Source organism: Mytilus galloprovincialis, chromosome 12 (assembly GCF_965363235.1).
Source record: "Mytilus galloprovincialis chromosome 12, xbMytGall1.hap1.1, whole genome shotgun sequence".
Taxonomy (NCBI): Eukaryota; Metazoa; Mollusca; class Bivalvia; order Mytilida; family Mytilidae; genus Mytilus; species Mytilus galloprovincialis.
The window spans coordinates 78,173,182-78,188,570 of record NC_134849.1 but is presented as its reverse complement, the minus strand read 5'-3'; the positions used below and the strand labels follow the sequence as shown (position 1 = coordinate 78,188,570).

At 33.0% G+C, this 15,389-nt stretch overlaps 1 protein-coding gene across 1 annotated transcript; it reads right to left on the bottom strand.

Annotated features, from left to right (window-relative positions):
- Positions 1–404: 404 nt before the first annotated feature.
- On the bottom strand, positions 405–14,931 carry LOC143054927 (protein ABHD13-like). The gene is made up of 7 exons (XM_076228023.1): positions 14,550–14,931; positions 9,189–9,411; positions 8,153–8,253; positions 6,759–7,012; positions 4,438–4,542; positions 2,810–2,917; positions 405–2,383 (listed from the first exon to the last, which is right to left on the bottom strand). Exons 1-7 carry the CDS (start codon positions 14,785–14,787, stop codon positions 2,321–2,323), a joined length of 1,092 nt encoding a protein of 363 aa, XP_076084138.1. The 5' UTR covers positions 14,788–14,931; the 3' UTR covers positions 405–2,320.
- Positions 14,932–15,389: the final 458 nt, after the last annotated feature.

Here is a 15,389-nt window from a genome sequence, read left to right as displayed (position 1 = left end):
ATTTTGGCCATATTTATACTTGTCTTAACCAATAACTACATTTATAAACTTGTTTTAAGGAAATCAATGCTAGCACTGCATGCAATAATCCTATATCTATCAGTCATCAAATTGCCAAATATGAGAGTACAATGATAAAGGCTGTGGATTTTCTATAAAAATCTTGATTTATTTGCCACAAAGTCCTCTTTTTCTATTAAATGCAATGGAACAGTAAAAAATTATGCTTTGCATCAAGTTTCCCCTTGGAATATGTACAAAATGGCCTATCTCTATTATTCATTATATCTGTAGTTTTGATACAATTGAAGTTTGAAAAGTTCGTACAAAAATGGCTACAGAAGGGTACATAAACCTTAAAAGAAAACTGATAACATGCACAATATGAGAATTTTTTGATAAAATGTACCAATAAAAATCACAATTTTATTTATTTATAAATACTATCTTCATATACAATATGGTATTAAATAACAACAAATAATTAACAAATATAGAATTAAGATTTACCAACAATGCACTGCATCATCATTCAATGATATGGATAGGACACATCAAAATTTGACTCATAACAGATAGGAGTTGAGTTAACATTAAGAACAAGAATGTGTCATTATATTAGTACATGGATGCCTCGCCTCACTCACACTATCATTTTCTATGTTCAGTGGACTGTAAAATTGGGACAAAAATCTAATTGGGAAATTAGAAAGATCATATCACAAGGAACATGTGTACTAAGTTTCAAGTTGATTGGACTTCAGCTTCATCAAAAACTACCTTGACCAAAAACTTTAACCTGAAACTCCACCTTTCATTTTCTATGTTTAGTGGACCGTGAAATTGGGGTCAAAAGTCTAATTTGGCTTTAAAGTTAGAAAGATCATATCATAAGCAACAAGTGTACTAAGTTTCAAGTTGATTGGACTTCAACTTCAACTTGCATGTTCTTGTATTCATAGTTTCATGGTTTTTCCGAAGTTTGCATACAAGCCTATATAGAAAAATTTGACATTCTTGCCTGTACCCTTGAAATCCAACAAATAATAATGAATCCACAGTATGGGTTATTAGACATACTTATTTTGTTTTATGCATCACCTATGATAGTAGAGGGTCATTATGTTTTCTGGTCTGTGGGTTCGTTGGTTTGTTCGTCCGTCCGTCCCGCTTCAACTTAAAAGTTTTTGGACAAGGCAGTTTTTGATGAATTTGAAGTTCAATCAACTTGAAACTGAGAACACATGTTCCCTGTGATATGATCTTTGTCCTTTAAATGCCAAATTAGATTTTTAAGCCTAATTTCATAGTCCACTTAACATAGAAAATGATGGTGCAAGTTTCAGGTTAAAAATTTTGGTCAAGCTAGTTTTTGATGAAGTTGAAGTCCAATCAACTTGAAACTTAGTACACGTGTTCCCCATGATACATGTATGATCTTTCTAATTTTAATGCCAAATAAAAGTTTTTACCCCAATTTCACGGTCCACTGAACATAGAAAATGATATTGCGAAGTTCAGGTTAAAGTTTTTGGTCAAGGTAGTTTTTGATGAAGTTGAAGTCACATCAACTTGAAATTTAGTACAAATGTTCTCTATGATATGATCTTTCTAATTTTAATTCCAAATATGTTATAGTGCAAAATCCCAACTTCACATACTCTTGTTATAAGTGTGAACAGAAACCCCAAAATGTCACACTACCTTTGTATTAGTTATAGATTGAAGATATTGATTTGATATTTGGAAAATCCAATAAAAAATATGTTTAATAATGAAGACATTTTTTTTTTTATAAAAAGTAATAAAATGTATTGGATTTTCTTAATAAATTTTTGTATAAATAATTTCTTTATATAAGCTTAGAGTGTTTCAAAGCCTTCCAAATGTAAACACATTAAATATGTGCCTTGGTATTTATTACCATCTTTAATTCAAATGCATGTCATTTTTTTAAATGACAAAAGGGAGATAACCCAAACAATTTATTGGTTGAATTTTCAATCCTAGAGCAGAGCTATCATTCACCTTCTGGAGGTCAAGGAACTTTGGCTCCTCATTTCATTCAATAATCCAGTATATTTCACAAATTTGTACTTTTATCAATTTGTAGTTATAAATATTATCCATATTTCAACTTTTAGACATCATTGCTACAAACGTTATGCATACACTATTTTTGATATCTTTTGGTGCTGAGGCAGTTAACAAAATATCTTATTACAAGATTGCAATGATCATTGCAATATCTGCCATCTTCACTGTTGTCATGGTAACTATGATGCTCATTACACTGTTGTCATGGTAACAATGATGCTCATTACACAGTTGTCATATTAACCATAGTTTCTGTGTCTGTTTCAAATGATCTTGTTCTTAAAACCTATAAAAAAAATATGGAATTACTAATAGTTTTTTTGGTAACTTTATGATATATTTCATTGAAACAGTAACCCAACAATGCAAAAGATTGAACAGTAGAAGTTTCTAGTGTTCCCGATAGATTATTAGTCCCCTACCGACAAATTGTAAGGGGACTATAGATTTGGATTTGTTCACCGTCTGTCTGGCCGTCTGTACAACTGTCAGTATGGCAAATCAGTTTTCCACACTATTTTTCTTCAGATATTGATTTGATATTTGGTGTATTGTTTTATCATGACAAGTTACAGATCAAGATTGAATTTTGTTCCGTATGATGATTTTGTGCAGTTATATATGGTCCTTGGACATACAAATTCTTTTAAATTATCAGTTTTCAACACAATTTAAGAGAGAAAACTTATGGCCTGATTAATAACCCTTTTACCTCATTAACAAAATTAATAATAGCCTGATAGTATCCTTGGGACATCCAAGTCTCATTATGTGTTCCTCCAGGGAATCGTACAATTCTTTTCTTTTTACTGCCAGATACCTGTGTATAAACAAAAAATTAACTAAATGAATTATAACAAAGAAGGAGGGGCATCTACAATGTTAATTTTGTTGAACAAATAAACAATTGGCAATAAACTGTTGAAACATCGATACTCTAAATAAACTTATTTTCGCGGAAACTTAATTTCACGTTTAGTTCTTTGTAGCCCATTCATGGCGATTTAAATTCATTATTTTCAGATGTACTTGATGTAGTTAAATAAAGATCCAAGATTTACTAATACAGTATGTCTCGCTGGGTGTCTGAAAATTGTGATAAAGATAATCTGATGGACAGCAACATTGCTGATAAACTCAAAGTTGCTAGACCATCATATAGAGAGCAGTGCATAAAAAAACCAACACCAAACTGATAAGTACTGATTGTAATGAAACTTTATATTAATATATCAATGATCCATCAAACTAACTTAAGCAGAAAACTTAACAATTGTTGACACCAACAACAAAGAAACTGTGGCCAGTAAAGAATGCCCATGTCTTGCTATATCACCTATGTAGAAAGAATTATTTGCTTCTGTCTTTACTATCTCAGAAGGGGAAGGTTCACAAATAAGTCAATTGTGGAGAGTTGTCTCCCTGGCAATTATACCACATCTTCTTTTTTTCACATTTACTCATATTTCACTATAAGCTCAATCAAATTCATGCAGATCTATTCATGAACTTTACATAAAGGTTGCTAAAGACATTTATTTAAGTATTCTTTCATATCTTAGGAACTGCACCAATTTTATCATAATTACTTTTTACAGAAGACTTATGAGTTTAAATAGTTTGTATACTGTTTTCATGTAAAATGTGGATGGACGTCTCCAATGATTTTTTGTTTATAGAATGTTTTGTCTAATTATTCATTTTTTTGAATGGACATGTTTGAAGACAGCTAGCACATACTTGACATAGTTGTCAAGGGAGATAATAAATCTAATCCTTTTTCACAGTTTAACATCCCAGAATTACAAAATTTTGTTTTAATACAATAACTCTTTAATAAAAGTTTAGTTAAACAAATGCTATTTTTAGTTGTAGCAGCCAAGTTGGTTAAATGATTTGATTTGATTTGTTTTTTTTTTGTGTTTAATGCCACTTTTAAGCACTGCTTTTGGGCTATTTTGTGGCGGCCAGTTTTTATTGGTGGAGAAAGCCGGAGTAACCTGAGAAATCCACCAAGCTTCGATAGGAAAACTGATAATCCTAGTGAATTACGATTGAAGTCAAGCGCTCAAGGTTCAAACTTACAACCTTAGTGTTGACTGGCTAGTGATTACAGTAGTACACTGTAATTACATAGATCACTCTGCCACCAAGACCCCAGTTGGTTAGATGAAAATGATTTTCAATATCTATAAGTATATTCCCTTAGGCTAAATAAAATTCCTGGAAGCAATGAGATTTCAGTGGATAGTTTTTACAAAATTCAAATGACAAGGGGATATCCCATGTTCATTAATGTCAAGTCAGTTTAATATTGTGCAATTGATAAGAACCACTTACCGTATGTAAAGTATCCATCATTCTGGGCGGTATAAGACTATCAGATAAACCTGATAAAAATAATGTTGGCACTTTGATAGTAGGTAACCTAGATATAGATCTGTACTGAAAAGAAAACAAAGAAATCATTCGATCAGTAACAACTCTGTATAATAGAAATCTTTTGTTAGTCTTATTTGCTTTTTTTTTTAATGTTCCTTTATATAGTTGTGAGTTTGTTTAAACAAAGCAGTTGTATAATAAATCTCAAATCTGTTGTAATACCTCATATTTGTTTGTTTGTTATTGAAGACCTATATATATTCATTTCTTATTCATACAGTGATACTTTATAAAAATATAATGAATCAAGATTACATTCTATTTTGCTGTGTTGAAGACCCATTGGTGGCCTTCAGCTGTTTTCAGCTTTGGTCAGATTGTTGTCTCTTTGACACATTCACCATTTCCATTCTCAATTTGATTTAATGTTTAATTGAAGTTGCAATTAATATGTAAATATAACATAACAATTACAATTATCCAGTCATGTATACATGTACTGTAAATTCATAAATATCTGGGTGGCCCCGTGCATATATATTTGTGATTTTTTAATAATTATAATTGTCCTTGATCATCTCAACAGATTTGATTGTCTCCCTTGAGCTGGCACCGCTAAAGTGAGAAAAGCAATTGAATTGAGATGACCAATTTTAATCTGTTTATTGCTATTTTTCATTGACAATGGCATGTGCTCCCTTAGTTTCTAGGGATAATTTTCTATATCACTCTATTGTGTTGAGAAATGAAATTATCAGTCAATAAGTTCAACAGGAAAATTTCATAAAAAACAGTGATCTGGAAGGTTTTTTTCACTATGGGCCCAGGGCCCCTCAAAAATAAATTCAATGGGCCATTTTAAAAAATAATGGGCCATGTTGTCAAATGAGTGGGCCATTTGAATTGACTTATGTAAAAAAAATAAAAAGTATCATTATTTTTTGGCAAAGAGGTGTTGTTACTTACCTTTATGATTTTAAATAATATCATGGATATTGTTCCTGTGATTCTGTAATTTCAATGAATATACAATAACTTCTTGCAAAACTGACAATATTAAAGATAACCTTTATTTACAATGTTTAAACTGGTACTGTTGCCTTGACTTGTTCATGTTTATGTCGGGTTTTTTATACAATAAATTTGGGTCTTCGTCGATACCATACTTATTCCAGACGTTCCGTATTAGAGGACATTTCAGGCACTTCCTCTGCACTTCTTGTATTATTATTATAACTTTATCACGATGACAAGAATAACAGTAGAGAGTACCATTGATAGAACAAAACAATAATTCGCTGATGTTTACAAAATGTCAAAACAAGCCAAAGACCAAAACCGGCAAGGACAGTTAAGCGCCTTTTATGGAGACAAAAACTATATTCATAAAAAGGCTTCAGGGGTTTTCAATCGAAATAATAGCAAGCTAAACTAAATTAAAAGATTATTATTAGAGTTAAATCTCGTCTGTAATAGCCAAATTTCACATATTTAAAGTTGTTTATGAAAAATTATATCATGAATGATGGTTAATTACGTTTTTTGGGTTATCAGTTAAACCGCATGGTTCTATTATTACCATAGGAAAACACCCGAGACGTTAAACTTCATGGTTCTATTACCATAGGAAAACAACCGAGACGTCCCAAAAATGTATATAGGTGCTCCTATGAGTGGAGAAACATTATACAGTTGTGTACACACACGTGGCGGCACGAAACACGATCGGAAATCCATTTGACGATATCTAAACGTTTCGAAACGATGTGAAAAATATCGTGCGCCACGTGGGCGCTTACATTTGTCACTCTATGCGCCATTTCTGGTCAATATGCGCTATAGGGGCAGGGCGCACGACCTTCCCGATCACTGAAAAAAGCGATAATTGGGATTATCTATTGCAATTTCAGGAAAATCTGCACACAAAAATATGTATCAAATCCAGAATGTCAGTTCTAATTATTGCTATAATCACATTATTAACCATAGTAAAAATTATGACTGTCTTACGAAATTTTCCTTTGATCTTACTGACTGAATATTTCCTTTCTCAGCACAGTATAGTGATATTAAAAAATTTCCATTGAAACTAAGGGCTAAAGTGCCAATGTCAATGAAATTAACAACGTCGCCATAGGTAAACTAAAGATAAACAGATTATCATTGGTCATCTCAAGTCGATTGCTATCACACTTTCAACGCACCAGCTCAAGTAAGAAAATCAATGTTGTTGAGATGACAAACAATAATCTATAAATTTAGTGCTAATTTGAACTTACTTTAGCTTTAACTAATATATCTGGTAAATATTTTAAAAATGGAAAATCAAATAATGTTCTAGCTATGTCAGGTAACGATGAAAATGTATTCTCTATCACTAATACAGCTATATGACGTTCATATAATGATTGTGATGCTAAATGTACAGCTACAGCGCCTCCTAGTGAGCGTCCAAACACTATTAATTTGTTACGGTCTATATCAGTCCTTTTTAATAAAAAATCCATAGCTGCCTCTGCATCTTTGTATAAACCTGAAATAACGAGAAAGAAATGATTGATTGGTGTTAAACACCATTCTCAGCACTATTGTGTCAATTTTTATTTGTGGAGGAAGTCTGAGTGCCTGGAGAGAAGGGTGACTTTTGGTAGGAAAACTTACAATCATAGTCTATTAAGATTGGAGTTGAGGACACCGGTGGAATTGGATCTCGCAACAGGCTAGTATTAAAGGCTGTTCCAGAAAAAAAACATGTCCCCCCTCCAGCTCTAAAGAGAAAATTACTGAATGATCTACATGTAAACAATGGCTCACATAAAAGTAAACATTTTACAATCTTTCACATTGAGAATCAGCAAGGAGTAGATAGAACATCTGAATTGAACATTCTATCTGTCCTATTGGTAGATATATAGGTAAATTGCAGTTAAAAAAAAAACTTCAATACCCTAGTATTTTATAGAACAGCCCTTAGCTTTACCTGCAACTAATTCTGTGTGTGGGTGGTTTTTTTTTTTTTTTTTGGGGGGGGGGGTTCTCAAGTACCAGTTTTGTGTATTTTGTTCCTTTAGATCTAGTACAGAATTTGTTCAACAAGTTGGTAAGTTTGTTGAAGTATTGCAATTGAACACGATAAAAAGAAGTTATTTTGTTTGGTTGTTGGTGGATTATGTCACTTTCAGATAACTTGGCTATGGCATGTCTCTTTTTTTAATTGGTGAAGGAAGCCAGAGTAACCAAATATACCCAAACTCCAACCTTCAGCAATAATACTGGCCATCCTTGTAAATCTTAACCAGAGTCCAACATTCTAACATGCATCCTCAGTAGACTGTTGAAACTTAGCACAGACTTTGATAGCAAAATGATAAACTATTGTTTAACTTTATTAGAAGAAAAGGACAGATAGAAAAATAGTTTATGATTTTTTTGTTTTTGGTAAAAATCAAATCTTACACTTCCTAATACACTTCCCTTCTTCACTTGGAGAACCTTTGCTCTTACCATAAGCTCTAACTCTACTAACATATATTTTTTTTAATACATTGTTTAAATACTTGCTGCTGTACTTACCTCCTTAGCTTGGAGAACCTTCACTCTTACCATAACCTCTGTACTCTACTAACATATATCATTTTTTATACATTGTTTAAATACTTGCTGCTGTACTTACCTCCTTCGCTTGGAGAACCTTCACTCTTACCATAACCTCTGTACTCTACTAACAAAATGTTGTATTTGCACTGTTCAAATAATGCATGAGTATTCATCAACCTGAAATCAAAAACAAAACATATACAGACTTCAATGACAGAAAAAAGATTTATATATAAACAAACAATTTAAAATTAAATTCTCAAGATAACAGAATGTGAGCTTTTTATCTAAGGGAGCTACCATTTGATTTTTATGGGGGGGCTAGGATGAAATTTGAAAAAATTTAGGTAAAAAAAGTCAGGATAAACTAATAAAAAAAAGGCAGGACAGAGATTACAACTAAAAAAAAATGCAGGACAAAATTTTTCATCCTAGCCCCCCCCCCATAAAAATCAAATGGTAGCTCCCTTAAACTTCATCAGAAGAAAAAAAATTGTAGAAGGACAATTTCACTTTACCCAAAAAACTAGTTAAATCTTTCTACATGTTCTATGTGTGTATGCTCCTGTACAAAGTCAATTATTTCATCACCAGATATCATCTCCCAAGTTTTTAAGTCTATTTGTCAGAACCTAGTGTGAGAGATTGGGTCATACCTTACAAGTGCTTGTCAAATGGTCAGGACTCTCCTATATCTTTTAATTTGCTTATATTGTTGAGTGACCTACATTTCTCTTCTTCCAATATATTGTACATTGACATGTTCTTTTTTATTTAAGGAATGACTGTAAATTGTGTCTATGATATGATAAACAAAAGGATGTCAGCCAACCAGAAGACGTGTTACATCCAAAATAAAATTATTAGCTATTGTTGTTAAGTTGCATTAACTTTAATTTTTTTCCTGTTTTTCAGCTAATATTTTGAGTTGCTGAGTTCTAAATGTCTTTTCTTCCAATATACTTTTTAATAAGGTTGAGATGCTGTGACCTAAGTATCTTTTCATCATTCATTGTATCTAAAGTTCTATATAATGACCTTCACATGTAATTTTTAAAGTTTCATGATATAGCGTCAACTCAAGAAAAATAATATGTTTGATCTTAACAAACCTGTGTCCAACATTACCAGCATTTCCATGGAAATAAATAATGGTTGGAACGTTTGGCTTTGGATGTTTCACTAAAACTAAGTTGATTTTCACTCCATCACTAGTATTCACAAAGTGGTTTTCATATGGCATTTGATAGGCATTTGGTAACATAACATAAAGTCTAGAGTTTGGTGGCTGCTCTGGGTAATATAATAACATGTCCTGTGCATTGAAAAATATACCTGTAAATAAAAGTAGGATATCAAAATATATAAAAACATATATCTTTACAAGTTAGTTGGTTGAATTGAATGGTAAACGAATGGATATAATCATGAAATATATGTACAATTTATCATTTATGCATTAAAATTAACCAGATAAAAAAAACACAGCTGCAATTTCTGTCATTGTCTGTGTAATAGTCAATTGAAATATTAAAAGTATTTTTGGTAACCACTTTCCTTGTCAAAGGATAGGTTTAAATGTTCTCACATTAAGGAGATAAATGAAATATTGTAATATTTTAATGTTTTGTAAATATTGACCTCTAGTTAGTTTGGCTTTATAACTGTTTATTTTGTGTACAGAGAAAATTAATGACGCAAGGCTAATTTTACAAGTTGCTAGTTTATTATCTGCAGTTAAAGTTGAACTGTCAGATGTGATTAAGACCAGAAACGATGTCCTGGTGTGTAGGGTAATAAAATTAGCTATGCCTATTTGTTTGTCTAGAGATGAAGTAATTAAACTCTATGATAAGGTCAGTTGGTCAAGAGACTGGCAGATTGTGTATCAGCTGTGATACTGTAAGGATGTGTATTCCTTGAAGTCTTGAATCAGTTAGATTCTGGAGGACTTACATTTAAAGTTTATATGTTTAAACTTTGTAGCTAACTTTGTCAATGTGTCTGACGTAATGTACATTTGTTAATAAACTTGTATATATAAATACCGTATTATTTAGTTACTGGGATTTTACCACAGGATATATTGTCGTGCCATAGATGGCTATGTCCGTCCGTCTGTGTCGGTGTTGACCTCCCCTCGATCACGTTACATTTTTTGGTGGCAGCGGTGTGGATATTATTAACATGGATTAATTATATTCAGGGATTTATAGTAATAGTCCGATAATTTTGTGTGAGAGGATTAAATATTTCTTGTGTGTAAATAAAGTAACTGTAATTAAATTGTTATAAAATGGATAAACGTGATTATTCTGATAAAGAAATCTATTTCGGAGGTGCAAGACCTAAAGTATCAATGGATACGGGAATAGGATTAAGTACAACTGTGTTATCATCTTCAACGCCTAGAATGATTGAAACCCAAAGAGAAATTCAGCGTTTAACCAAAGAGTATGAAACTCTTCAGGAAGAAATTTCAAGTGCTCCGACTCCGAGAAGATCGCCGATTCCATCCGTGTTCCAACCTTTTGGTAATCAAGGAGCGCATTCATCCAAGCGTATGAAAATTGAAAAGCCAGTTGTCCCACCCTCTAAATACGATGGTTCTGTTTCTTGGGAAGATTATAAAATTCAGTTTGAAATGATATCCGAATTAAATTGTTGGACGGATAATCAGAAAGCAATGTTTCTTGCGACAAGTCTAGGTGGGAATGCGCAAAGTGTTTTAGCCGATATTGATCCGATAAAGCGTAAAGATTATCAATCGATATGTGCCGCATTAACAAGTCGATTTGGAACCGAAAACAGAACAGAGCTTTTCCGTGTGCAGCTTAAGAATATCCGTAAAAGAAGAGATCAAGAATTGCCCGAATTGGCGCAACATATAAAAAGACTAAGCCGTAAAGCATATCCCAAAGCTCAACTTGAACTACAGGAGATGTTGAGCCGAGATCATTTCATTGATGCATTAGATGACGCGGATACACGGTTGCGTATACATCAAGCTCACCCAAAGACACTAGATGATGCAGTTAAGTTGGCTGTTGAGCTTGAGGCTTTTTATATTGCGGATAAACAAAGGGACAAACCTTCAAGTGTTCGAAATTTTGCTATTTCGGAAAATTCAGAAGTGTCTGGTCAAATTGAAACACTGACTGATGTGGTAGAAGAACTTCGACGTGAGCTTCAATTTCTGAAGAGCGATATGAGTCAACAGAGACGCGGATTTAACAATAATAACAACAAACCAGGAAAAAGAGGATGTTGGACTTGTGGAGAGACAGGCCATATTAGAAGAAATTGTCCTAAACATGACAAAAGTAACACAAGTTATCAACAAAAAGACAGAGTTAGAACAGGTAACGTTGCGAGTGACGGTGGAGAAATGTATATTCCTGGTAAATTTCAAGGTACAAACGTTCAATGTTTAGTAGATACAGGTGCAAATGTGACAATTTTGAACGATAAGGTATACAATTCTCTGTCCGATAAAAACAAAGTAGTGTTGCGTCCAACACAAACAAACATGAAACTTGCCGACGGTCAACCACTAAAAGTCCGAGGAATAGGTCAAATGAACGTTCAAATCGGAAGGACACTTTTAAAACACGATGTGTGGGTAGCTGAAATAGATGCAGATATAGACAGCATAATCGGTTATGACTTCATGAAACAAAATATGTGTTGCATTGATGTGGCTAACAATACAATGACTGTTAACAAAGAACAGATATCTTGTGCAGTATTTAATACACAAGGTGTGCGATGTTGTCGGGTTGCTGTGTCAGAGACAACAATTATTCCGCCGGGTGTCGACCAGATTATTCCGGGGAAAGTTATGGATATTGGTTATGCTCCAGATTGTAGTATGTTAGTAGCTTCAGATAAATTTGTGGAGAAGCATCAGCTCATGTTGGCTAAAACGGTAGTTAATTCATCATCAGATGTCGTTCCGATTCCAGATTTGAACGCAACAGATAAGTCTGTTAAGGTGTATGAACAAACTATGGAAACGCCATGTGAAGCAGTAACAGTACTTAACGAGTCAGCTTGTTTTCGAGATTCGTCAAGAGAAGATATTCCAGAACATTTATCCAGTTTTAACACAAACAGTATTAGTGACTTCGTATACCGGATTCAAAAGTTAGAATCGTCAAAACTAAGAGTTGTTCATTACAACAGACTTAAACCATATCATGGAGATTTTGACAATTGGCTAATTAAAACTGTAATTCAAAGAGACACCGAGTCTCGCGCTACCGCAATTGAAGAACATAACATTGAGTCTGACATTGAATTGAGTGAAAATGAACAGTGCGATATGCCTATTTTTCCAACGGACAATATTGAATACGGTCGCGGTCATCGTGTGAAACGTCCACCCAACAGATATGTACCTGATTAGAACTTTGTTGAAAGTATGAACATTTAAAATTGAAATGAACATTGCATGTTTTCATAATTATGATTGAGTTATTTGATTTATTTTATTGTTAAAATGTTGAAATTATTTTTTGATATATTTTGATTTTCGTATATTTTTATTGCGTATTTTTGTTTTATTTTTGAAAAGTAGTCTTCCATACTTTGATAAGTTAAAGTTATTTTTGTTTACATGTGAGACACATGTTTTTCAAAGAAGGAGGCAATGTAATATTTTAATGTTTTGTAAATATTGACCTCTAGTTAGTTTGGCTTTATAACTGTTTATTTTGTGTACAGAGAAAATTAATGACGCAAGGCTAATTTTACAAGTTGCTAGTTTATTATCTGCAGTTAAAGTTGAACTGTCAGATGTGATTAAGACCAGAAACGATGTCCTGGTGTGTAGGGTAATAAAATTAGCTATGCCTATTTGTTTGTCTAGAGATGAAGTAATTAAACTCTATGATAAGGTCAGTTGGTCAAGAGACTGGCAGATTGTGTATCAGCTGTGATACTGTAAGGATGTGTATTCCTTGAAGTCTTGAATCAGTTAGATTCTGGAGGACTTACATTTAAAGTTTATATGTTTAAACTTTGTAGCTAACTTTGTCAATGTGTCTGACGTAATGTACATTTGTTAATAAACTTGTATATATAAATACCGTATTATTTAGTTACTGGGATTTTACCACAGGATATATTGTCGTGCCATAGATGGCTATGTCCGTCCGTCTGTGTCGGTGTTGACCTCCCCTCGATCACGTTACAATATACTGACAAAAAGTTACGGTAACTGGTCCACGACCAGTACATATAGATGTAGATGTAGGATTTTATTTGAAAAGACAGGATAAAAGTCTTAAAATAGAAAATGATATATATTATGGCTAAATTTAATATTCCTTTAATAGTAACTTCTAAAAATAAATTGACACCTAATCACCTCAAGAAAATACCTTTCTTTTAAATATATAATTTTAAAAAAAGCAGTGTAAGGGAGGTAATCCAAACATACAGAACATTTTACTTTAAATGTGTTTGCAATAACCTCCCCATCACTGTTTTTAAATTGTCCATTATTCATTAACCAGGAAACCCTTGTTTTCCCCCTTATTGCCCCTAAATCCTTTACAGTTTCGGCCATAAACCCCCAAAGTCAATCCGAAGCATCCCATAGTGGTATGAAAACTTGTGATATAATTATTGTCTGGAAGTTTCTAGAAAAATGCACTTTTTTGGCCACTAATTCCTAAATTGTTAGGACCATTTATAACCCCTATTTATCAATCCCAACCTTCCTCTTGTTGTGTTTAAATTTCTATTTACTTATAATGTATACTAAAGTTATTGTCACGAACCTCAAACCAAATGTCTACAGATGATGCGTACTACCATGACGCAACATATGCGCTACTAATATACATGTATGATGGCAGTATTTAAGGTTCATCATAAGGAATTGAAAAATATGGCCGTGTTTACACCTCCAAAATTACTATGAGTACAGACAAACTGGTACATCCAGGAAAGTTTTAAGGCATGGCAGGAACTAGATATATAAAAGTTATATGAAGTCTACGTTTCAGAAAATTAAAAACTTACCTGGATTTTGATGTTCATTTTTTTCCAGTCTGCAGAAGATAGCAAAATAAACAAACACCCGAGTTTCATTTGATACTGTCCACTCAGTTACACAGTTTAAACCTGTTAAATAACCTATTGTTTACAGGTGTCTATTGTCCATCTATTGTCCATTTAAATCAATACTACTCACAACATTGATTATATGAGGGGAGCTTCTCAATCGTTTTCACTACTTAGTTAATTTTTGCACCTTCTGCAGGAACGAAAAAAAATGAATAGCAAAATCTAGAAAAGTTTATAATTTTCTGAAACATAAAATGCATTTAAAATTTATATATCTAGTTCCTGCCATCCCTTAAAACTGTAGCAGGTGTATAGATTAGTCTGTACTCAGAGTAAAATTTGGGGTGTAAATACGGCCATTTTAGCCAAAAGGTTATGATGAACCTTAAACAAATTACCTATCACAGCCACTATAAAAAATCCTAAAGCAATCAAGGCGCCAGTGAACCAATATACCAAAAACAATATTAGTAAAGCTGAACTACACAACTTCCAAAATCTTGCTGCAACTGCCACACAGATTCTGACTAGAAATCGGACGATCTGTAGTTTTCTTCCCATCTTTGACCTGGTTGCAGAATCAGTTGTCGATTTCTCTGAATGAAGATCTTTTGCTATTTCAACATTTTTACTCATACTAAAAAGATACTATACTAAAATTTTATATTGTTTTTAAATTTCAGATTTGAAAGGAAGATATATAGTTAGACACTTTCAGTTTTGTAACTTTAGGAAACATTCCACGTCGTCCATATTGAAACAGTAACCATTCGGAAGTAAACGTATTTGAAAAGTCTAGAGTTGCATGGTGAATGCGTTCTGATATTTGTGTTTAGCATGCTTTGCAATGTTTCGAGCTTGAACACAAAACCTCATCTTCGCTAGCCAAAGGTTATGACCCACCCCCTTTCTCTTGATTTGACAAAACATGAGGCTACTATAACACAAGTAGTCTGAGACAAAACTTGAAAAAATTTGGAAGTCAATTTAACAAACCTATCAACAAAAGATGAGTGCCCAGTTTTTTTTCTATAAAAAGGTTGTTTAGGATTAATATTGTATTATATCATGTATATATCTATGGGATAACCTAACAAACCGCCGCGATGGATCCAAGTGGGTTAGGGGTTGGACCCCCCTTTTTGTTTACGATCAATCCATTTGAATGGGGACCTATGAGTTGACCCTTCTCTTCCCTTTTCCTGGGTTATGAACCTCTTAAAAAAATATTTTGTTAT